Here is a 25,767-nt window from a genome sequence, read left to right on the forward strand (position 1 = left end):
TGCTTGAAATTCTGTGGATTTGCTTATGAATTCCCAACGGCCACACAATACGGATTGGCTGAAGTGACACGTGGCGAATTCTTGTGCCCGTTATGGTTTGAAGATAAGCCGCTTGTAGAAAATTACAAAAATATGGGTGCTTTCTAGGATGACACTGCTCAAGGGGTGGTTAATAATGTTTTAGGATGTTTGGATTGGTGGAATCAGGCGCTGGAATAGGCATCTAATTCCTATTCCCCTGATTCTGACGTTTAGTTCAAAAGAAAAGGAAGTGGAATCAAGAGGCGGAATTGACACCAGAGTGGAATTTGAGAGAGAGAGAGAGAGAGAGAGAGAGAGAGAGAGAGAGAGAGATTTCCGAATATGATTCCCACCCCAATAATAGGTGGTAATCTGATTCTACCCTAGTTGGAATGGATTTTTTAATTAAAATTTATTTTTAATTTTTTCCTCATTTTGTTTGGCAGAATAGGAATAGGGAATGAAGTCGATTTATGTTTCCCACACCAATAGGTAGTAATCTGATTCTCGACCAGTTGGAACGGAATTTTTATTAATTTTTGGGAAGTGATATATCCACCACTTTTGATTACTAGGGACACCCAGCAGCAGTGTCTGTGGCAATCAGCCTCATTGATCCTTTTGACGAGAAGAACATCATCCCCTCTGCATTCATTGATACACTGTTGCTGGGCATGCCAAGTAATAAAAAAGGGCAGATATATCACTTCCCTTAAAAAAAAAATTTTTTTTTTGTCAGAATAGGAATTGGAATATGGTATCGATTCTTGATTCCTGCAATCCAAACCCTGCCTTTTAGGGTGTTTTGTTTGCAGTACAAAAATCGTAATTTAAATACCAAGTTAAAATGAGAATTTTATGAATATAACTGAGATAAGGGATATGACTATCTTGAATGTTATTAACTTGTTTTCAATGAAATGACTGGACTATTTTCTCCTCAAATGGCTGAACTAACAGAATTACTTTGGCCTTAAACATTTTCAAATTACTAAATCTCAAATATCATTTGAATGTGTACATAAATTAAGCATTATAATTGTAATACCCACTTCTTGGCAGTCAGGGTGGTGGGTTATAACTGCAACCTTAATTGCAATACCTACTTTTGGGCAGTCAGGGTGATGGGGCTTATAACTGCAACCTCAAGCTTGATATGTTCCTTGCATAATGTGACCAAATATTTACATGCATTGTGATGTGGCTGTTAAGATAAGCTACATGGATTTGGTAGTTTTGTTAAGTCAATAAAAGTGATAAAGTTGTTATCACTTGGATATTTTTAGGTGTTATTGATATGCAGGTAGGAGTTTAGTGGAAGAGGTCAAGTGGGTTTTCCATAAGTAACATGTACATAGTATTTTTCAAATTAATGAAGAATTTTGAGTACGAAGGTGTTGTGGGGTCCAGCCCCATGGTGTAGGCCGCCCCACACCCACACAAAGTACTTTTCAAGTCCTATTTAGAATAGGAAGCTAATATCGTATTGAATATAGGAAGCAAGAGGTGTTTGCTAATGGGAAAAGGAAAGTGGGAGAGTGTTGTGTAGTGCGTGTTGACGGTAAAAAGAAAAAAAAACGTAAAAGAGAAAAAACGTGAAAAGAGAGAAAGAGAGAGAGAGAGAGAAAGAAGGGAGAGAAGAAGAAAAAGAGAACAAAGGTTTCTTTGTAAGTTTGGAATTATGCTTTGGGATAAAACCTAAGGCCTTTTGGAGTGTTCTTCCTGAAGATTCGCATTGCGCCGTTGAATCCTCTAGCTTGTTGTACGTAGACTTTATGAGGATTTGGGTTTCTTCGACTTGAAGATCAGAGTAGGTATTTGCGGTGAGAAGGTGGGATTTGTTATTCCTTGTGAGGTAAGCCTTGTATATCTCTAATTTCTTAAATTTTCTCAAGTTTTTTGTGAAAACTTAAAACAAATGTTGTATTACCCATTTTATTTAGTGGAGATTTTCGTTAGATTCGTCCCGTGGTTTTTTCCTTTTCATTTGAGGGTTTTCCATGTAAATTTTTTATGTTTTCTTGTGTGATTTCACTCTTGATTGTTTGATTTCTTAATCCACATTTATTTACTTCAAAATTTTAAGTGGGTTTACATCGATAAAAAACTCTACAAGTAAGTTCAGAGCCGGGGCATGGTAACTACTGCGTGCTCTTTAGGATGGAGGAAATTCCTTGAGGAAGATCTCGGAAACCCCGGTGAGCCTCTGAGGAGGAACAAAATCCCTCGAGGAAGATCTCGTAGTTCCCACATTGTTGCTGCGTGGAGGGGCAAGATTATCAACGGTGCTTCCGCGTGGAGGAGGAGATTGTTGGGGATGCCACGAAAAAAGCAAAGATCCCAAATCGGAAAAGTGAGTAGATGTGGATGGGCTTATAAGGACTTGGGCACCCTCTCCTTAACGGCTAGCTTTTGAGGGTGAGTTCTTCCCGGGTCCCGACAACCTCAACTTCTTCTTCTTCCTATTTCTTTTCAAAAAATTTCATCACCATCCATTTTTTGACATCAATTCTTATTTTTACCTTCTTCTTTGTCCTTCTCTTTTACATTTTCTAGCCCCTTCCATTTTTACAGGATTCCATTTTTACGGTGTCGAAGGGGTGCCCAATGCAACAGACTGTGGAAGGTTGACAGTCACAACAGCGATGATCTATGCCAAGGACGATGCCAAATAGCTATGGCAAGGCTGTGGTGCAAATGAAGGAGGAGACATTTAGAGAAGATGAAAACGTATAAACTTTATTTCTATGCTTAGTCTGCACTCATGAGGACAAAAAAGTCTTTTGGACTGTGCAATGGCATATGTTTGTGCAACGAACTTCAACCACCATCCACCCGTAATTTCCAAAAAAAAGTGTAATTTTTGAGAAAATTTCCCAAGTTTTTAACTAAGTATTAAGTAGAGAACCCATGGAGGGATTTGCTAGCCTCTCCTTCGCACAAGCACCTTCGCGCCCAGTCCTTTGAAGTGATGACAGCCGCATATGTTGACTTTTGCTTTATTCATTTAATTCATCTGACCTGGCTGTCATCACTCGCAAAAGAAGAAGCGCGAAGGTGCTTCTACGAAGGAGGCTAGCAAATCCCACCTATAAAATATGTTTTTTTTTTTCAAAACAAAAAAACGTCCAAAGTTTTGTTAAAAGAGTGGTTAGGGAAACCGGTTTTAAGACTGGTCAGGAGACGGAATAGATCATTTTTTGCCAGAGCATCGCTTTCCTAATTTAACTTAATGGTAAAAAAAGGAGATGATAAATTCGCACCCCATGTAGGATTATCCTCACTCTTTGTGATTTGAAGTCAAAAAGCGTTAAAGTCTATTCACGTTAGATGTTACAATCTATTTTGACGCTTTCTGACGTCAAATCACCTTAAAAGGGTGCGAATAATCCTACACGTGGTGCGAATTTATTATCTCCCTAAAAAAATTGTTTTGTAAATATGGCAAATATTGTTTGTTGGGTACGGAGCTCGGTCTTACGCTAGCTTACCATATCATCTTCCGGGATTTGCTAGGCAATTTTACAGAAAGCCATTTCCCAGCTGACTCATGCATAAGAGAACTACCAACTCAGATGAATTAAATGAATAAGACAAAATCTGTTGAAAAGTGAGCCTGTGTGGCTTTTATCTCACGAAAAGTCACCCGCGACATTGCCTAGCAAATCCCTCGCTTTCCTTTTCCTAACTATGGTTGTACTAGGTCTGGCAATTTCACCCGGAAAAGCGGGGATCCGCCCACCCCGCTTGGGGAGGGGATTCCCCGATTTGAGTGGGGAAGGGGAAGGGGAAGGGGATTTAAAAAATTCCCCGGTGCGGGGAAGGAGAGGAGAAGGGGATGGAGTTCGCCCCGCCTCGCATTAATGCCATTTTTTTTTGTATTTTTTTGAGTGTTTTTTTTTTGGGAAAACTACTAGAAACCCCTTGGATCAAAACATATCTACAAGATTCCCCCAAAATTTTCATAATTTCCATTAGTACAGTTTTGTCCCTGAAATAGCTTTTTATGTTTGCTTTTACCCATAATCCATTGGGCATTGTCCCTCATTATATTAGTATACTACCCTTAGAAATCTCTAAAATCTCTCCATCGAACAATCACTGTAAGGCAACATTAAATTCTTTGAAAATCTCCCTCCCCCAAATAAAGGCAACATCTCTCTGATGAGTGATGAGATTTTATATGGTGTGCACTCCTATAGTCCATTATTTTTCAAAAAGTAATGTATGGGCTACACCATAGGATGATCCAAACCATCCATTTGATAGGCTACAATTTAAAAGTATTTTACAGGCCACACCATAGATCATCCAAACCGTCCATTTGATGGGCAACAATGTAAATAGATTGCGGCCAAAAAATCATTTCCATAGGATGATTGCAACCCTCCGATCTATAGAAGGTACCATAATATGCAATTCCTCTATAGATCAGAGGGTTGGGATTATCCTATGGAAATGATTTTTGGGCCACAACCTATTTACGTTGTGGCCTATCAAATGGACAGTTTGGATTATCCTACAATGTGCCCATCAAGTTGAAGGTTTGGATCATCCTATGCCTATGGTAGTATGGTGTGCCCATCAAATGGACAGTTTGGATCTTCCTATGGTGTGGCACGTACAGTGCTTTTTGGCAAGTGGGATTGGGAATTAGAGATCTGCTAGGGACTATTGATCAATTAAATGAATTTGAGAGCAACCACCTTTGTCCCTATGTTAATAAAATGAATAAGACAAAATCTTAGCCTATGTGGGTTTTGTGGCTACTCTCACATGCAACAGCCAAGCCGCAACATGCCTGAAGTGATTGTCCCTAGCAAATCTTTAGTTTTAAACCTAACATTTAACAAAGTAAACTGAGAAAGTAAAGTGATTGTCCCCGAAGAATGCGGGGCGGGGAAGGGGAGGGGATGGGGATTAGATATTCCCCGTGGGGAGGGGAGGGGGATTCCCCACCATCCCCGCAGTGGGGAGGGGAAGGGGAGGGGGAAAATTCCCTGCAGAGGGGAAGGAGTAGGGGACCCCAACATCCGGCCCTGACCCGCCCCGTTGCCGGCCCTAGGTTGTACCCCCCATTACTGCATAGACACTAAAGTTCGCCTAAAAATATATTTGCCTTATTATCTTGCCTCCCTCTCCAACAGAAAAAGAAAACACCTACGTAAAAAGTATGGTTTAGTTTGAATGGTAAAATCTGTTATTTCCAACTGCCATATTCAACCCTTCTTCCCGCCACAATAGCCTTCAAAACAGAAGACACCCTTTGAAAATTTCATCCCAAATTACACCTCGAACTCCTATAAAACATCCCAAAAATTTGAATAAAAACTCCACCCATGTGTAAAAAAGAGGAAGAACACCAACACCAAAAAGAACAAAAGAAAAACACAGCTTGCATTCCCTTCATATTAATCCAACCATGGAAGAAAACAACCACATTCAAGAAGAACAAATCATAACAAAAGAAGGACCCAAACCTCAGAGCAGGCTACGTAAACACGCCCCCGCGTCTCTTCAAATCGATGCCGCCATGGCCCACACCTTCGCTTGTGGGGACCACTCCAATTCTTGCGGCCCGATTCCCTTACTATCACCGCTCGTTTTGACTCCGCCGCCGTCTCCGGAGATTGAAGAAAAAGGAGTGGAGGGTGGCGACAGGCCGAATTCCGGTAACAATGAGGAGATCCGGCCACCGCCGTCAGGTGGGTGGCAACATCCGGCTGCACCCATGTTCATAGAACCTCCATCTCTTTTTTGTTTCTTTCAAGCTCAGTGTATGTTAGTGCACAATGGAAAATGAGCCTGATTTTAGAGTACCATTTTTATAGACTTTCTGTTCAGCTTGGTATGTTTTTTTTTTTTTTTTTGTTCTTTGTAGATTGAAAATTCACGTCTCCCTCTTCTATAATAGTTGCGGAAGATGAAAGGAAGATTGTTTTTAATTCAAGATATATATATATATATATATATATATATATATATATATATATGCTACCAAAATTTCTGAAGTAAGGAATAAAAAATGTTTTATAGTGATATATGTATATGAAGCCCACAATGGAGACATTTTTCTTGAGAAAGGATTCAAAATTCTTTCTTAGGACTGTTGGAAAATGTTATGTCCCATAGATGGGTCCACTTAGGAAGAATAAATTAGTTTATATTTGATGTTATTTAATCTCCAGTTGGTTGGTATGGATAAGAGTCCTAGAAACTAGGATAGGAATCTTAGAGATTAGGGTTATCTGAAGTTTTAGAGGATGTGATCTGTGGTTTTTCCATAAATAACATATATGTAAGTGGCATTTTTCAAAGGAGTGAAGAAAATTATTCCAGAGAACTGTGTCTTGCGCACAAAGGAGGAGGACCCTTCCCTCGAAGCGGGTCAAGAGGCCGATCTTCACTTTAAGAAGATCAAATCAGTTGCGAACCGATTTGGGTTCGTAACAACAGAAAATTTCTTCTCATATGGTTCTTGCTAAATCTTGAATTATTTATTTATTTTTTGTTTTTCTTTAAGTTAGATGAACACTATCTTTTTAGATGCATTTCTTCTTAAAATTTTCAGAATGAATTATGCTAGGGAAATGGGTCTAAGACAGGGTAATTAAGAGACCGAGCAAATCAATTATCGCCGCAGCATCAAGAAAGGCGGACAATTGCTTTTTGCTCACAAAAAAAAAAATGATAGAAGGACAAAAGGGAAGAGGAGAAGAAAAGGAACAATCCTTTTCTCCACCTTAAAAAGTCACAAATCCATCTCAAAGAAACAAGCTGGGTTGAAGAAAAACCGAGCTTCGCCGCCGGAAGAAAAACCTTTTCTTGGGTTTCAGCCGGCGTGGGAATCCTCCGGGGTTCCAGTTCATTCCATGGATCCTAGACCCCCTGATCCATATTTCCCCCTTGAAATCACCCCCCAATTTGTCCGTGAGGTTGAAGATGAGTACCAGTTCGACAAAATCCAAGATCCTTCCATCAAAACCCCTTTGTCCCAAAAGGATGCCACATCCTCCAGAAATATTGAAATTCTGGGAGTGGGTAACTCTTCCAATCTTGGCTCGAGTCGCTCTCCGCTTGGAGATTCTCTGAAAATTAAGGACCCAGGTTTGTCTCGCCCCTCCCTCCTTCCTTCTTCTGATTTTGAATCCTTCATCCTGAAAACGAATGTCAGCTCCGAATCAGAACTCGATCCTAGCACCCACTTCAAAAAAGGAACTCGGCTTCACAAAATCTTCCCAGGCAAAACCTCATCTGGTTCACCTGGCAAGAAGAAAAAAAAGATTAAATGCAATTCTATCTCTCCGAGAAAAGCCGCCCATTCCTCCCCAAATCAGGCTTCCCAATCTCAAAGGGCATCCCCCGACCTGATAAAAGAATTTCTCCCTCCGCCTCATCCCTCGTTGTCTAGCTTCATTGAAGCCTCCTCTGATCTTCCTCCCCTCAATCCGATCTCAAGCAAGAGTTCGAAGAAAACAATCTCAACAGTTGATTCCTCTCTCTCTTCCAATGGAAAAGACGAAAATGCCACTCTTTATTCCAACCAACCTGGAACTTTTCCCCCTCTTTCGACTGGGAATCCCATCTCTGCCCTTCAAAATTCGAGTCATTCTGAAAATCTCCCCCCAAAAGTCTTATCCAGTGACCAGTTGGTCATTTCCCCTACCTTCTTGCAGGGAGTCTTCCCTAGCACCTCTGTTACCTCCGACATCCTCTCAAATGCAGCCAAAATTTCCGAAAATGGGAGGTCAACTCAATCTCACAATCCTCCTCCCCTCAGAACTTCTCTCCCTCCTTTACTTCCCAACCCACCCTCTGTAATCCGGGAAAACCCCTGGACTAGCCTTTTTAACAGACCAAAGCCTTCAGTTCCAACCAAGTTAAGCAGGGTCTTACCTAAAAGTTCCAGATCAATCAAGACCACCATCACCTTCTCTATTGATGAAGTAAGCAGAGGCAGCAACAAATGGGAAAACTGCCTTGTGGGGTTTTTCTTGGGTAGAAGACCTTTCGTCCAGAATCTTCAAGAAAATCTCCAAAAGAAATGGAGCCTTAAAGGTAATTTAAAGGTTTCAACCTTAAGAAACGGATTCTTTCTTTTCCGTTTTAGCTGTGGGGAAGACTGCGACCAAATTCTGGAAATGGGCGGCCATACTTATGCTAGCAAACCCCTCATTCTTCGTAGATGGTCGCTGGAGATTCCTCTCGAAAAACCTGATCTACCATCCATTCCTATTTGGATACGACTACCTGGGCTTCCTTTGCAATACTGGAACCAAGAGGGTATAAGCAAAATTGGCAGTGCGATTGGAAATCCTCTTTACATGGATTCACAAACGGCAGAAGAATCCAGGCTATCCTTTGCAAGACTCTGCGTCGAAATTGAAGCAGATGATGATCTTCCGCATTCCATAGAGATTCATTCACCCCTTGGTGTGTCAACCCAGATTATCGAATACGAATGGAGGCCGCAAGCTTGCAACCTCTGCAAGGTTTTCAACCACTCAACTGAAAAGTGCCCTGTAAAGGAAAAGCCAGATCCCACTCCTCCGTTTGAATGGAGACCTGTCACTCGAAAAGAATTACCAAAAGAGACTTTAGTTTCTCCCTCTCTCAAGGTTTCTGAATCCACCCCAGAATTCTCCAACATACCATCTTCTCTAATTCCCGAGACAATTGTCCCCATTGTTCCAACTCAAAATCCTTTTGACATCCTCAATGCTGTTGACCCTGATGAGCAGCTTTCTGAATTCATCTCCGGGGAGGAACTAGATGATGACACCCCTGGGAAATTTGCTAACCTCAGGAAATACTGGTCTCCGGGGCTCCCTACCTCAAATTCGCTAAATTCCTCCTCCCGCCTTCCTGTCCTTTCAAACCCCCCTGGGGTAACTGAGAAAATCTTCCCTTCCCCCTCGGAAAAGCCTCCCAGTGAAATCACCTCCCCCTCCTCCCCCTCATCCTCCCTCTTCAACCCTGAAACCCAATTAGCTCCCGATGATGCTTCTCTTCAGACCCTTCCTGGTAATTCCAAACCAGCCCAATCCCCCCACCTACAAAATACCTCATGATTAAGCTAGGGATTTGGAATATCAGAGGGCTGGGAACCAAAAACAAGAGAAAAGAAATAAGTGTCCTCATCCGAAAAGAAAGCCTCCCATTTCTTAGTATCCTTGAAACTCATGCCCCCATTCAAAAAGTCTCTAAATATATGGCAGAGATTTGCAACGGTTGGAACCACCGAGCCAATTATAATTATTCTGATCAAGGTAGGATATGGATCATTTGGAACCCCAATTTGGTTCATGTCAGAATCATCCAAGAAGCTGAGCAGCTAATGCATTGTGAGGTTCGTTTCCTTCAAACCAATACCTCCCTTCTTGTGACCTCTGTCTATGCCCTTAACAGAGGTATTGGAAGGAGAACTCTATGGAGCCAACTTTCCCTTATTGCCTCTCACTCTGCTCTTCCCTGGATTGTTTTAGGAGATTTTAACATCATCAGGTACGCCCATGAATTTCTTGGGGGTACTGGCCCTTCTGCTCGTGATTTGGAAGACTTCAACTCCTGGATCGATTGCAATTCTGTCGCAGATCTTAGATCTTTTGGCCAAACACTATCTTGGAACAACCGGTCGAATGACGATAACTGGAAATGCAGAAGGCTTGATAGAGCCCTTGTAAATGAAGAATGGCTCTTCCAATATCCCTCTTCTTTTGCTTCTTATCTCTTACCTGGGCTGTCAGACCACACCCCAATCATAATTCAGTTTACCCAATCATCCCACATTCCCAAAATCCCGTTCAAGTTTTTTTCTATGTGGCTCGATGATCTCTCAGTTTTCGAAGTAGTGGAAAGAGCCTGGAGTAAGAAGATTAAAGGCTCCCCTCTTTTCGTTGTTATCCAAAAGCTCAAAGAAGTGAAAGATTGTCTTAAAATTTGGAACCGTGATGTGTTTGGCAGAATTGACATGGAAGCCCCTCGGAAAAGGCATCAACTTGAGGCTATTCAAGCTCAGATTGCTATTTCCCCTCTCGACCAAGCTTTAAGAGAAGAAGAACATCGCATTAAGGATTCTTATGTCAAGTCTGCTAATCAGGAAGAGGCCTTCTTCAGACAGAAATCTAGAATTCAGTGGTTGAATCTGGGTGATTCCAACACTGCTTTCTTCCATACTGCTATGAAAGCCAGGAAAAATCAGAATTCCATCCAAGGAACTGTCACTGCCGATGGATCCATCTCTACCAACCCTGATGAGATTGCTGATACGATGGTTGCCTACTTCAAATCCCTCCTCAACAAGGCAGATTCTGACCTTCCATCTCATCCCAGCACCATTCCTACTCCTTCCAGATTCCTCTCTGAAGAAGACTCCTTGCAGCTAACAAAAAATTTTTCTGCTGCAGACATTTGGAATGTCATTAAAAACTCTGATGGAAATAAGTCCCCGGGTCCTGATGGTTTCAATGGCCGCTTCTTTCAAGCTTTCTGGTACTTGATCGGCCCGGATGTTGTTAAGGCTATCCAATTCTTCTTCCATAAAGGCAAGATTCTCCCCCAGCTTAATGCAACTTTTATTTCTCTGCTGCCCAAATCTCCTGATGCTAGCTCTCCTGAGAAATATCGGCCAATATCCCTCTGCAATTTCCTGTATAAAGTCATTACCAAGCTGATGGCAAATAGACTCAAACCCATCTTGCATAAGCTCATTAGTCCCTTTCAATCTGCATTTATCAAAGGAAGGAGCATTCAAGACAATATTCTCATTGCCCATGATCTTTGCCATAATTTTCATAGGAAAAACCAGGAAAAAGCCATGTGCATTAAAATGGATCTCAAAAAAGCCTTCGATAGTGTTAATCGTTCTTCCTTGCTCACTTTCATGAGCAAAATAGGCTTCCCTGAGATCTGGTGCAAATGGGTTCATGAATGTATTTCTTCTCCCTCCTTTTCGGTCCTTGTAAACGGCTCCCCTCGGGGCTTCTTCAGATCTTCCAATGGTCTCAGGCAAGGAGATCCTCTTTCCCCCTTGCTCTTTAGTTTTGTTATGGAGATGTTCTCCTGTCTCCTTTCCTCCTTCCATGCCCAGGGCCTTATTTCTTCCCCCTTCTCCAAAGGAGACCTCACTATCAGCCATACTCTTTTTGCTGACGATGTTATGATCTATGCAAACCCAAACTCAACTTCTGCTGCTGGGATCATTAATTGCCTCGCTTCATTCAAATTATGCTCTGGCTTAGAATTTAACCCCAACAAAAGTGAAGTTTTTTTTGCAGGTATCCAAAACAGTACCAAGAGAGTTCTTTGCAACACCCTCAAGATTGAAGAAGGGAAGTTTCCCATCAAATACCTGGGCTTACCTCTAATTACTTCCAGGCTCTCCTCTCGGGATTGTCAGCCCATCATTGACAAAATAAGGCAAAGGATCTCCTCTTGGTCCACTCGTCTTCTTTCTAGAGCTGGAAGAGTTGAGTTGGTCAAGTCTGTCCTCTCCACTTATCAAGTCTACTGGTCTGCCGCCTTTCATATCCCCAAAGAAACTCTCAACAAAATAGAGAAAATCCTCAGGGACTTTATCTGGTCTGGTTCCAAGCTTGAGAAAACTTACCATCCAGTGTCTTGGAACACAATTTGCAGCCCCAAATCTGAAGGTGGATTAGAGATTAGAAAATTGGCTGATTTGAACTTAGCTTCCCAGATTAAGCAACTGTGGCGCATCTTATCCTTGGAAGATTCTCCCTGGGTTAAATGGTTTGATCGGAAATACATAAGAGGTCGAAGTTTCTGGAGCCTCCCAATGCCTGCTTCTCCTTCTTGGGCAGCTAGGAGTATCTTGAATGCTCGAGACTTTGCTTCCAAGCACGTATGCTACATTGTTGGATCCCGGGCTCCTCTCAAATTTTGGACGGATCCATGGCATCCGAAGGGTCCCCTCGTCTCCCAGTCTTCATTTGGCTCTATCATTAATTTCATCCCTCTGAAGGCTACCATTGACAACGCTAAATCTCAAGGGTGGTGGGACATGATTCATGTGCATCCGCATCTCCTTGATCTTAAGAAAGTCATTGATTCTGGTCTCTTCTCTGAATCTGTCTTGACCTATCCGATATGGAAGCCAGAATCTGATGGTCATTTCAGGCTTGAGAGTGCCTGGAATTCCATCAGGACTATTAATCCTAAACCCCCTTGGACTTCGTCCATTTGGTTTGCAGGGCACACCCCGAAATTCAGCCTCACCTCTTGGCAAGCAATGCAAGATAAACTTTGCACAAGAGATAAACTCCATTTCCTCGGTCCCAACCAAGACCATTCATGCCTCCTCTGCTATTCTGCTCCGGAAAGTACCAACCACCTTTTCTTCAACTGTTCTTATTCGGCCTGGATTTGGCGTTGGATTCTTCGCTGCATCTCTGTTAGGAAGAAGCAAAAGAAATCGCTCTCTGATGAGGAAAGCTGGATCAGGAATAAATTCAAGAAGAAGGGGCAGACATATTCTCTAACCCGAATTCTTCTCACGGCTTCTATCTACCTAATCTGGCTAGAAAGAAATGCGAGACTCTTTGAAAACAAAAAAACTCACAAAAGGATCCTTCTTAGCAGAATTATCAGCACTTCGAGGTCTCGTATTCTCTCTCTAAATCTGAAAGACGAAACCTCTGAAGAAAATTGCAAAATTGCGAAAATTTTCAATCTCCCTCTGGTCAGCAAAACCCCAGAAGCTAAGTTCTGTCACTGGGCGCCCCCCTCTGAATCTGAAGTTAAGTTGAATTCTGATGCCTCCCTTGTTTGTGGCTCTGCCTCGGTTGGTGGCCTTCTCCGGGACCACTTGGGGACCATTCTATCTTTCTTCTCTGTAAACTGTGAGCCTCTCCCAATTCAGGAATTAGAATTTGAAGCTATTCTTCATGGAGTCATCCTTGCCTGCCAACTTTCTGTTAAGAATCTTTGGATTGAATCTGACTCTCTCCTTGCAGTCATGGTTATTCATCGCCTGTGGCCTTGTCCTTGGAGGAAAATCCCTTCCCTTGAAAAACTCAGAACCATCCTCAATTCTCTTGACCGCTGGACTCTAACTCACATTTGGAGAGAGGGCAACAGAGCTGCTGACTTCCTATCTAAACCAAACTGTATTTGTAAAGGGGACCCAATCCCTCTTTGTTTAGCTCCTGATGAGCTTTTAAACATTGTATCGGAAGATTTCTCCGGCATGGCTTATCAAAGATTGTAATTTTGTTTTAATTAATATAGCTGGTGGGGGTCTGCCTAACCCCAAATTACCGAGCAAAAAAAAAAAAAAAAAAAATGATTGTTTAGTAGACGTGACAAACTTTGGTTACGGGGTACTGAGCCTATCTGCTGCCCCCATATCATTTTCCTTCCAAGATCCGTGGCGGTTAATGTAAAGTGGCATGGGAGTGGAAACATGTAGAGTTTGGGTTTGTAAGAAAAAATTTGAATTTTTTGAAGGGTGAGGAGAGTGGAGAAATAAATCAGAATGTAAATTTTTTTTATTTTTTGCTGCCACTCAAAACAAAAAGAAGGGGGCTTGAGTTGTATAGAATAGTAGATGACCCAATAAATGGGTTACTCATTCAGTTTTAACATCTTATAATGTGTATTTTTGTCGTTAAACATTATGTCCAAATACTACATATATATAACTGCACAAAAAAAATATAGGAAAATGATATGGAGACCGAGAATAGGACCTAACAGGGGACCTGCAATGAGAATATGCCATGTGTTGAAAAACAATTTTCTTTTTTCAGATTCCCTTAAAATGAAGGGTTTGCTCACGTCACTAGTGAAGTTGTGGCGTGAATCAATTTGCTGGGTCCCCTTCTAGGTCCTATTCTCGGTTTCCCTAGCATTACTAAAAAAATAACATTAAAGGGGAATAATAACGCTTTCTTCAAAGTGTCTGTTCTCATCAGTGTCTAGGGGTGGCCAACCGGTTCGGTTCTCGGTTCATTTTTTTTCGGTTCTCGGTTCTCGGTTCCATGAACCGTAAGAACCGAACCGAACCGTAGTACACAGTAGGACCGAACCGAACCGGACCGAAAATAATCGGTTCGGTCCGGTTCGGTTCTTCGGTTCTAATGGCTAATTATTAATTATTAATTATTAATTATAATTTATAAAAACTTTTAATTAAAGTTATAATATAAGTTACTTTCTTATTATAAGAATAGTATTAACTATTACTTATTAATATTATAAGTAATTTATATTATTAAGTATATATATAATAGAATATAAAAATATTATATATATATATATATATATATATATATATATATATATATATATATATATATTCAAAGTTCGGTTCTTCGGTTCCGGAACCGAACCGAGAACATTAGACCCGGAACCGAACCGAAATTTTTCGGTTCTTCATCAGTGGAACCGAACCGGACCAAAAATATTTTTTTACAGTTCGGTTCCGGTTCGGTTCTTCGGTTCCGGTTCGGTTCTTCGGTTCTGGTTCGGTTCTGGCCACCCCTATCAGTGTCCCTCCAGACTAACATGGTCTCCTAGTCTCTTTAGCATTAATGTACTTTTTTGGCCTTGTCTGTAGCTTGGCTAGGATTTGAGCGCACGCTTAAAGAGGGAGGAGCTAAATTTGGAGGCATTATATCGTTGATTAGCACAGCCAGTGCAACTGACTGGTCTAGTGCCTAAACGTCCTGTGCCTTGTTGTTGAATTGACTAACCTATTCCCTAATAAGGGACTCCTCCATCTACTTAATTGCCATTAGCGATGCTCATGTATGTCTCATGCTACTTATGAACATGGTTTTAACTTTCAGTTTCGGTACATATTTCGGTGTTGACTGAAACCGAAATTCGGTAAGGTGATACGAAATTTTGATTGTTTAGGCCGAGATTCAGTAAGAAAAAAAAAACCATTTTATCGAAATTTCGGTTTCGGTACGTTTCGGTTTCGGTGTTGTCCGAAATCTAAAATTTTGAATCGAAATTTCGGATTCCGGTCGCAATTTGAAACCTTGCTTATGAAGTATTTGACGAATTGTCGACTGAGTTGGTCAAAATAGCTGATGGAGGTTGGCATGAGGGTTCGAAACTAGGCCAGGGCTACTTTCTTAAGAGTAGCTGGGAAAGCTCTGTAAAGGATGTCATATGGGCCTCCATGCAGCAGCATCATGGCCCTGAAAGTCTCTTGATGATCAACAGGGTCAATTATCTCATTGTACTGATTTGGGGCATTTTGAACCCCTGAGGTACAGTATATAGAAGATCCACAGCAACATCACAACTCACACGATAATAACACCTGACCTACTGCACCTTTTCCTTTTATGGTAGCCTGATCTTCCTGTCTATCTCGTCGAACTTCCTTTTGACTTGATCAGTTTTAGCGATCAGCTCTATAGAACGAATCACATTGTAACTAGGCCGATAGGTCTGATCGGGGCTGGGGAGTAATTCCGATTCATCCTATCTTCTGGTGAGGGTAGGTCCTGGTCAGGCCTTCTTGGGGATGATCAGAGATGCGACCTACTAGTTGTTAGACTAAGTTGGTCAAGTTACCAACATGCTAGTCTAACCTATCAATCCGGTCTATATCTTCAACTTGTTTTGTTGACGGAGGAACTTCAGCAAGGCAGTTATCAGCCCGTGGAGGCAGGTTATGGGAACCATGTCTAGGAGGGGATTGCCCTTCTTTGCCGGTGTGCACCTATCTCGGTGAGTATTTTTGCCCATGTTTAGACCTCTTCTCCTTGGTGTCATAGCTGAAAACTATGCTGACCTGTCTTTTACTTCGAATCCCAGGAATGACACCAATATGTTGCTTCTGAAATTTGACCTAAGATTGAATGAGTCCCAGATGGAAGCAATCCTGGGGAGGTGAAGAAATGCCTAGAGTTATGAAAGGCATGTATACCTTGGAGGTTATGCCCCTATGGGTGTTTGCCTTGTGTCCATCTCCAATTGGTGTCACATGTCCACTTCTGGTTGGTGGCGAATTTTACCCCAACAGGTATATTGCAAGAAAAACTTTTCTTGAGGAAATTTCCTTAGGATTTTGTTTACTATTTTTTTAATGTCACCTAGGATATTTTTTATTTCCACAATTTAGAGGGAAATGAAATATTTTAGGGATCTTATTATAAATTAAAGGGGACAAATAAAACTTGAACTTATGTGGTCCAAGTCATTTTTTTCATGTTTGATAAAACAATGAAAAAGCATAACATTTTATAAAGGTTTTTATTTTCCCAACTTTTTCGAAAAATTCCTATAATCCAAATAGGGCCTAGGGTGCATTTGGATCGTTGGAGTCAGGAATCGGTATTGATTCCGCTTTCCAGAATTTCCGTTGTTTGGGTGTTGCAAAAGTGCGGAATAGGAAACCCCAAGCAGAATTTTCGGAGTGATTTTTGATGGAGAACAGAACTAACCAAAGAGGTGGTATTTGTTGATTCTGCCACCGTCTCGTCTTTCTATATCTCTCTCAACACTAAAGAATATCCTGTTGATTCTGAATCTCTCTCTCTCTCTCTCTCTCTCTCTCTCTCTCTCTCTCTCTCTTCAAGTGAGAGAAAACTCCTCTGAAGATCCAAGCCCATCTATGCAAAACCTATCTCTATTTCCTCATTCATCTTTGCAAAACTCATCTCCGTCTTCCTTATCCATCTCCACAAAACCCATTCCATCTTCCTCATGCATCTCTGCAAAACCCTCCATCTTCTCCTTCAATCTCTACAAAACCTATCTTCATCTTTGCAAAACCCATCTCCTTCTTTCCCATCAGTATTTGCAAAATCCATCTCCATCTTCTTCATTCATTTCCGCAAAACCCATCTCCATCCTCCTTATCCATCTCCTCTATTTCCTCCAAGTCATCAGTGCTTTTCTTCTTTGTTCCATAAAATATTCAATGTTGTTTCCTGATTCTAACACTTGCCAAACACTAGAGTAGGATTTGACATTCCCTTTACCAGAGGAATTCGAATTAGAACGGAACTTGATACCAATACCGATTCCTGTTTCCCACAATCCAAACGCATGAGCACCAACAAACACTCGGATGGGAAGACACATAAATTTTCTTTTCTGTACTGCTCTTTGATTTTCTTGGAACTTATTCAATGGTTAGCTACACATATATTCATGGAGGCCAATGTGACAGTTTTGTGCAAAGCAAGTAGGCACTACAAAGCCTATCAAAACATGGCTTGATTTCACTCCTGTAGGAAATTAATCTTGACCACTAGATCTTGATCATCTATCAACTTGACTTTCTTGGGACTTAAGTTTTTTAGGTGAAAGTTGAAGGGTTTTGAGTAGTACAACAACTTGGGTTACTTTCTTTGTGTGTTTGGCATTAAGAGAACAATCTTCTTCTCTTGAAACCCATCTTCTCCCTCCAACCTCGTTAGTTTCATTCTAACAAAGTGGTAACAAAGCATAGGTTGAAGGTTGATCATGTTTTCTAATATGTTGCAACCTCAACTTCCTCGATTCAATGGAAAGAACTACAACCAATGGAGCATTCAAATGAAGGTTTTGTATGAATCTCAAGATCTATGGGATATTGTTGAGAATGGCGTTGAAGAACCGGTGGATCAAGCGTCTCTCACTCCACAACAACTCAACGAGTTGAAAGACAATCAAAAGAAGGAAGAGAAGGCTTTGCTCTTTACCTATCAAGCGGTGGATGAAGTCATCTTTGAACGAATTTCAACGGTGACTTCGGCAAAGAAGCATGGGATACACTCTATACATCATACAAAGGAGAAGACAAAGTAAAGTTGGTAAGATTACAAACTCTTAAATGCGAGTTTGATGCATTAAGGATGAAGGATTCGGAATCGGTTGAAGATTTTTACAATCGTGTTATTTCTCTTGTGAATCAATTGAGAGTAAATGGTGAAAATATTCAGGATCAAAGGATTGTTGAAAAAATCCTTAGAAGTTTGACTAAAAAATTGGAGTATATTGTTGTTGCGATTGAAGAATCAAATGATTTATCTACTTTATCCTTAGAAAGTTTGTTGGGATCGCTCCAATCCCATGAACTACAAATGAAGCAATTTGATTCTTCTCCTCTAGAACAAGCTTTTCAAACTCAAGTATCTTTTAGGGGTGACTCTAGAGGAAGAGGAAGAGGAAGAGGAATGAATTCTTTCCGTGGAAGAGGAAAAAATGGTAGAGGAAGAAATCAAGAAAATAAAAAAGATGAAAGTGGTCCTTCTACAAGAGGAAGAAGGAGAGGAAGACCTCTATTCGAAATTCAATGGTAAAAAGAAGTTTGCGGAAGAATCTAGTTTTATGCATGAGAATGATGAAAGTAAAGAAGATGACACACTTTTTCATGCTTGTAATGTGCAAGAAGTGGCCTTAGATGAGATGTGGTATCTTGATAGTGGTTGTAGTAACCACATGAGCGGCAACAAAGGCGTGTTTGTAAAGTTAGATGAATCCCTCCAAAGTGAAGTTCGAACGGGTGATTACAAGAGGCTTTCTGTAAGGGAAAGTTGTGATATTCTTGTTCAAATAAAGAAAGGCGTTAAGCACATCTCCAATGTTTTCTATGTTCCCGGGCTAAAGCACAATCTCTTGAGTGTTTGGCAACTTCTAATGAAAGGGCACAATGTTCATTTCAAGGAAGATGCATGCGAAATCAAAAACTAATACATTCATCATCATGAAGACAAAACTCGGCATGGTAGTGGTCTAGCTTAAGGGGAGCTGTTGGAAATTAATCTTGACCACTAGATCTTGATCATCTATCAACTTAACTTTCTTGGGACTTAAGTTTTTTTAGTGAAATTTGAAGGGTTTTGAGTAGTACAACAACTTGGGTTACTTTCTTTGTGTGTTTGGCATCAAGAGAACAATCTTCTTCTCTTGAAACCCATCTTCTCCCTCCAACCTCGTTGGTTTCATTCCAACAACTCCTATTTTGTCTATATGAGCTCATTTTTTTTATGTATATGGATGAACTCATACTTGCTATTGTTATAATAATCTTCATATATATTATTTTCAGAAAAAAAAACTTTTAACACTTCAACTCTAAGCCCTGTTTGGATTGTAGGAATTTTTTGGAAAAGTTTGAAAAGGAAAAACATTTATAAAATTCCCTATTATTTTATATACAAAAAATGTAACTTGAACAAGTCATACGCCTTTTTTTTTATTAAGAGGGGCTTTTGATTTATGATAATTTCGCTCTAAATTAACCATAACCATATCATTTTCCTCTAAATCGTGGAAACAATTTTTTTTGTTGCAATCCAAATGGGACCTTTTCTTGCTTTGATTGCAGGATATTTTTTTGGAAAAGTTTGGAAACGAATTTTTTCCCCAAAATTTCTTATTTTTTCATTATTTGATTATGCATGAAAAGTAACTTGAATGATGACAGTCCAAGTTTTATTTAGAATGGCCTTCAATTATAATGATATTTTAGAGAGCCGTTATTATAGGGAAATGATATCAGCATAACCACGTTTTGATTTTTTCACTAATGCAGCTTGTGTTTTAGTATTAAAAGAGCTGTCAAAAGGGTATTAAAGTTCCCAAGAAGCTCTTACAAGCGAGTTAAAAAAGAAAAGAAAAGTTGGGTTATGTGCAATTATTACAACATGGTTGTGCCGATATCATTTCTCTAATTATATTATTTCCTTCTAAATTGTAGAGAGAAAAACATTCATAGATTTTTTTTTTCATAAGAAAAGTTTTTCCTGCAATCCAAACAAGCCACAGTGTTAATCCTCTCGCCACGGCAACATAGTAGATAAAACCTGTCCAATATTTTCAAAATGAAGGTTTACATTGTAAGATGATCCAAACCGTCATGAGCCACAATGTAAATCGGCTTTGCCCGAAAAATGATTTACATAGAATGATCCCATGCCTCTGATCTATAGAGGTTTCCTTGATATGCAGTTCCTCTCAAGATGGGAAGGCTAGGATCGTTATATGGAAATGATATTTGGGGCTCAATTTACGTCGTGGCCCATCCAATCAACTGTTTGGATCATCCTATGGAGTGGGGTGTATAGTATTTTTTTGAAGTGGAATGATAGATGCAAGGGCTCTCTTTATGCAAGGGCTAAACAAGGGCCCTTGAATAGATCCATGTCATTAAGTGCAACCGAATTCATTTTCTCAAACTACTCTAAAAATGACGTGGATCTATTCAAGGGCCATTCTCCGGCTCTTGCATAAAAAGGGCCCTTGCATCTAACATTCATCTTTTTTGAAAAGTACCGGACTATGCGGCCTTTTACCATATATAAAAACTCTCCGTTTTTATTGGATAACCCCCGCCTAATTCCTCTTCATTCCAAAACCCTATACCATGAGCAAATTGCACTGTTTCGAGAGCATATTGTATCAAACCTCCGGATACTGATTTTTTTTTAGTACATTTTCTGATTCCTATTCTTCTAATCATAATCTCTCGATATCCATTTTCTTGCAAATTTTATAAGCGGTAATAGTTTATTGTTTGCGGATTTCTAGATCACTCGATTCTCGAATAAACAGGTGAAAAGTGTTGGGAATAATATATCAAAATCAGTTCTTATTGGTTTTGTTAAAGTCATTTTGGTCTTCTAGGATAGTTGTAACGTGTGGAAAATGTAAGAGTCTTTTGTGTTTTCTTGAGTTCTTAATGCCTAGCTAGATTATCAAAGATTCAAATGGTGAGTTCATATGTTGTTGCTTAGGTTAGCTAGATGACTCATGGGAACTACAACTATGTGCTTAATGTATTTGCTATTTTTAGGTATGTCTTGAGTCTATAAGTATGGAGTCTTTGTGGTAGAAATTGTAAGCTTAAAGAATTTCAAGGAAAGCTTAGAGAGAAGCTAGGTTCGAGGGATAATAAGTGTGGAGATTTCTAGTAAGTGTGTTTTGATACATAAAGTTCTTTACATTTTGGTGTTACACTTGTGTTTTGGTGGAGCTCTACAGGGTCCTTTGGCCGTGCACCTCCAAAGTTCCCTTACCATTCTCTTATTATCACAACACTGCATTATCGATCCACTCAAAGTGGGCCAATAAGTGGTATCAAAGCTTTTCTCTTAGGTTGTGTTGTGTTGAAAAACCAGTCCAAGATTTATGCACATATTATTTTATTTTTTTGGAAATCTTTTTTAAGTCAAAATATGGTTTATCATATACCAATTGACAGATTTTTCTTTCTAGTTTTCAACAACAAAAAAGGGATCGTCGATTGGAGTTTTCTACAAAAAAGTTATTACCAAAAGAGTGGAGAATAGAGATATGTCAAATTGGACTATTTTTTCAAGATCAGAATATTAAAGTAAAGAAATTTCCTTCAAGTGTTTGGGTTGGAAGGATAATGTATTTTAAGGGTTTTTAGGATGATTATGGTCCAAATTTTAAACGTTTAACGAAGATTCTTTGTTTAGGAAATCTCTAAAACAAGATTACTAAATTAGTGTATATGCTTCCATCTTACATGAGAAACGATTAACCCTTCATTAAAACCACCTAAGAAAAAGAAAGCCTGGTCTCGAACATCTGCTTGTTTAACCAAAGACCCTGATCCACCAAGTTCTCCAACTCCCCCATCCGTCATGGCTGAACTAGTGAACCAATCCCACCTTGTTCAAGAATTGCAACAAGTTGTAGCTACCTCTCTCTCAAATTCAACCTAATATCAGAAGAGAACGCTCAGTTAAAAGCCCATCTCCAAACTAGTACAAGGCCTGTAACATCTCGAGAATCCAATCCCCCCATTATTCAAGAAGTCTGACCCATAGTTAAACTCACAGCTCAACCATCGGTTCAACCCGCTTCACAACAATTGGATCCTTTTTTGAAGAAAAGTATGCCCGATGAAAACCATCCCGTCTCACAGATACTGAAATCATGGGAAGTGAAGTTTTCCATGGTTAACAAAGACATCAAGGGCATCAAAGTCCAAGGGTCATCAAGACTCACCATGTGGGAAGTCTCGTTGTTTCCCAATGTACAACTTCCGACCAACTTCAAATGGCTAGACATTGAGAATTACACGGGAACTGGCTCTCCTTGCATGCATCTCGATGTGCTAGAAGGCATGCTCAGATCTAAGAATTTATCTTCGGAATTGCCACGCCCCCAAGCCACACACCCATGACCTGGGGACACGAAAGTGCTGTATACTTGCAAAGCAAGCTCTACAAGTATACAAGGCTAGCAAAACAATATCAAAACCACTCATAACGTAAACTAAATAATAATGTCTTACCTGAATTTAAAACAAAGTCTTACTATTACACAATACCCACTATGCTAGATTTAGCATAGTACAATAGTTGATGATGCAACTGCATTCCTTTGACATTTCCATGAGGATTCAAAGGCTGAAAATTGTTAAACCACGGTCAGCTGAAAGCTCAATACGTAATAACGCACTACTAAATTGGGGTCATGCATGCTACAATGGGGAAGGCCAAAGAACGAATAATATCGGTACAAATCTACCCAAGAATTGGTTAACATAAATATAATAACTGATAAACAGAGTCCATAAAGAGGTGTATCAAAAGTCACAACCAATAGAGCCACAAGTCCTAAGGGATCACTAAAGGGAGTCAAAATGGGTACGATAACACCTCGAGATCATTGGCTTAGTCCAAAACGCAAGTTATTTTTACCCTGTCTGCCCACGGGTCCAAAAAATGTGTAATTGCTTACACGAATCGCCCACGGTGTCAGAACTAGTTCCTAGGTTCACATACCTGTCGACAGGGCCAACGATTATTCCCCATTCGCAGGACCACAATTCTTATGTGAAAGCTATTGCCTATGCCCACCTGGCGGGGGTCTTTTCTGAGTTCACATAACCTAAGCCTCTCAATAAGTGTCCATAATACATATAGTCCAAAAGGGTGTTCATAGTGGTGGTTCACAAAGTTTTCCACAAGGGTTTCCAATGTAGTAGGGTGCACAATAGTCCAGAGGTTCATAGTATTGAGGAATTGCAAAGGTTTCACAAAGATTTCAAGTTATGGGAAATACATCCAATAAGTGTGTATCAAATAGCAAGATTCAATAGAGTTCAGTTCTTAAAAATTGTTAAGCATGCAAGACCCAAGTAAAAGATCTGAAATTATATTCAAAGGTTCACATGTTCAAAAGATGTTAGGCAACTATGATAAAAAGATGTGATATCGAATGGTAAATCGCAACACTAAAGTAGTACGAAATTACGAATGTCGAATGACGAATATACATCCTTTCAAAAACTTCTAGAGCACAACACATATCCCAAACAATGTCTACATATCAATAAATAGGCCTAGGATGGTGGCCAAGGCAGTTGTTAAAACCTCCCAAAGTTAAAAAAATACTTCCAAATTTTCACTGCGTTCGGACGTCCGACACTATTTATTAGGACGCTTGACACTATTCATTCGGACATCTCTGTGCACTTCTAAAGGGAAACACACTCTCGGTTTCTCGGTTCATGTTTGTTCGGACGTCCGACGCTATTCATTCGACTGGTTTTCTACGAAAATTCCAGATTCATCCTGATTTTACCAAAACTTTCTCGCTTGACCTCCGATTCAAGCGTGGTTTGATCCATTGGACTCGTACCGACCAGAGGAATCCATTAAACCCAACTTCACACTTCGAAGATCTCAAATTTATTTATCATAATTAATCTAAACTCTTAGAGCTTAAACCCAAACCTAGATTCTTGAAGTTCCAAAACTCAATTCTTTAGTTTCTTAGGGATCTATAAATTCATCCCTAAATTCTTATACAATTTTTTACAAAAAACCTAACCATCTACATCATAGTAATAAGTCTTATTGGATCCTAGTTTTAGAGTCTTTTAATCTCACAAAATAACCATAGGACATATGTCTTACCTCAATTCACGGACGATGGATCGAAGCTTGGTTCCTTAACTCCTTTTTATCGGACTTCTTTTCCTCCTTGGGTTGCAAAGAGAACTAGGACTAAAATAATGTTCTACGGAACCTTAAAGAGGTATTTATTGTTTCTAATAGGGAGTCCTAACCCTAATTAGATACTGTAGACACCCAATTTTGACAAGGTGGTACTGATAATAGGTTGTCGCAAGGATGAGTCCCATGACGAGCCCAAGGCCCCTGTCTCTTTCTCTCGATCTCTCTCTGGTTCGCGAAACAGGAAATACTTCTCAAAAAAGAATTTGTCCAAAGTTAAAACCCAAAAGCCCATTTCCACACGGCTCCTGCCTTTTACGGCACAACCAAAGAAGATCGTTTTCACACGGCACTCGCCTAAACTCTACTTTGAGTAACAGAACGTGCAAAATTACGTACACCATTTCGAAGCGTGCAACTAGGTTTATTGGATTCTTCTCGCCGCAAGGAGTCCAACGGATCTGATCACGTGCGATTTGAGGTCCAAACGAATGAGTTACGGTCTTTTAAGAGTTCCCGAAAACTCCTAAAAAACCTGATTTTGTGCACATCGAAATTGCCCACACCACTTTAAAGCATGAAATAAGCTTCATTGGATTCTCCTTGTCGCAAGGAGTACAACGGATCTAATTGTGTGCAATTCGGAGTCCAAACGAAGGAGTTACGGCCTGCCAAAACTCCCGAAAATACCCAAAATACCCCCAACTGACCTACTGGTGGCCTGAAAATCAAGGGGACAAGAGGGATCACCACCAAAAAACCATCAGCATCCAAAGAAGTTAACACAATGAAAGTAGTGGGAGAACCATCAGATCCGTCGGTGGTTTGGCAGTAGGGCAGTACGTCTATCAGAGCACCGATTAGGGAAAAACATACGAGGAGTTCACAACGTTGCCCGCTAGCCTCTCCACAATCATGAGAATCCTCTTAAAGAGGAAGAAGTTATTTCTACTTGCGCCGCATCCACTACCCAACCCACTACCTACAAACTATGATGAAAGGGAGTATTGTGATTACCACCAAGGGAGGGAAAAACATACGAGGAGTTCACAACGTTGCCCGCTAGCCTCTCCACAATCATGAGAATCCTCTTAAAGAGGAAGAAGTTATTTCTACTTGCGCCGCATCCACTACCCAACCCACTACCTACAAACTATGATGAAAGGGAGTATTGTGATTACCACCAAGGGAAGGAACATCCTACTGATAAGTGTTTTGCTTTGAAACACATTATCTAAGACCTTCTTGAGTAGAAACAATTTGTCATCCCATCCAATCGATGTGGGATCTTACACTAAACATGATCACCTGAGTTAAAACAATTATAACAATATACTTAAAAATAATTGGGCATGTTATTTAAGAGACATTTAAGAAAAGAGTGCTACTAGGGAGACCTGAGAGTGGAACCGAGAGTGTAACCTAACAAATCCCCACTCGCCACATGATATTGGAGGGTAGTTCTTCCAGAGAAAAAAAACCAAATTTCAAGGGGTAGAATGCTAATATGTTAACAGGCTATTTGTTTTGTTTCACTTTCAATGTCCAACTCAGTTACTGTATCATTATTCTTAAGAAAATCATGGCACACCTATAAGAATTGGGTCTTTAAACGGACACGACCGGAGAAGATATTGGGTTGGTTTTTTCAACCTAGAACCAGAACGGTCGGGTAAAACCCTGCCCTAGTTGCAACCTTAAATTCATCTGAGGTGGCTGTTCTCAAGTGCGACAGTCATCCAGGAAATGACTTCTAGCGAAATTCCCTAGTAAATACCATTCATCATTAAATATGTGACCATGTCTGTCTTCACCTAGGCACTCCGTTTTTTTATGTTCT

General features: G+C 40.2%; 1 protein-coding gene across 1 annotated transcript; it reads left to right on the forward strand.

Moving 5' to 3' along the window:
* The first annotated feature begins 18,192 nt into the window (after positions 1-18,192).
* Positions 18,193-18,681, forward strand: LOC143891278 (uncharacterized). Its single transcript, XM_077395895.1, has one exon. The coding sequence runs from the start codon at positions 18,193-18,195 to the stop codon at positions 18,679-18,681; it is 489 nt and encodes a 162-aa protein (XP_077252010.1).
* The last annotated feature ends 7,086 nt before the right edge of the window (positions 18,682-25,767 follow it).

This window comes from Tasmannia lanceolata, unplaced genomic scaffold, assembly GCF_043159265.1.
Source record: "Tasmannia lanceolata isolate RefF3 unplaced genomic scaffold, GAP_Taslan_0.1 ptg000002l, whole genome shotgun sequence".
Lineage (NCBI taxonomy): Eukaryota > Viridiplantae > Streptophyta > Magnoliopsida > Canellales > Winteraceae > Tasmannia > Tasmannia lanceolata.

Bases quoted from the DNA above. Each gene is read 5' to 3' on its own strand.
- LOC143891278 (XM_077395895.1), top strand. From the start codon at position 18,193: ATGGTAGAGGAAGAAATCAAGAAAATAAAAAAGATGAAAGTGGTCCTT.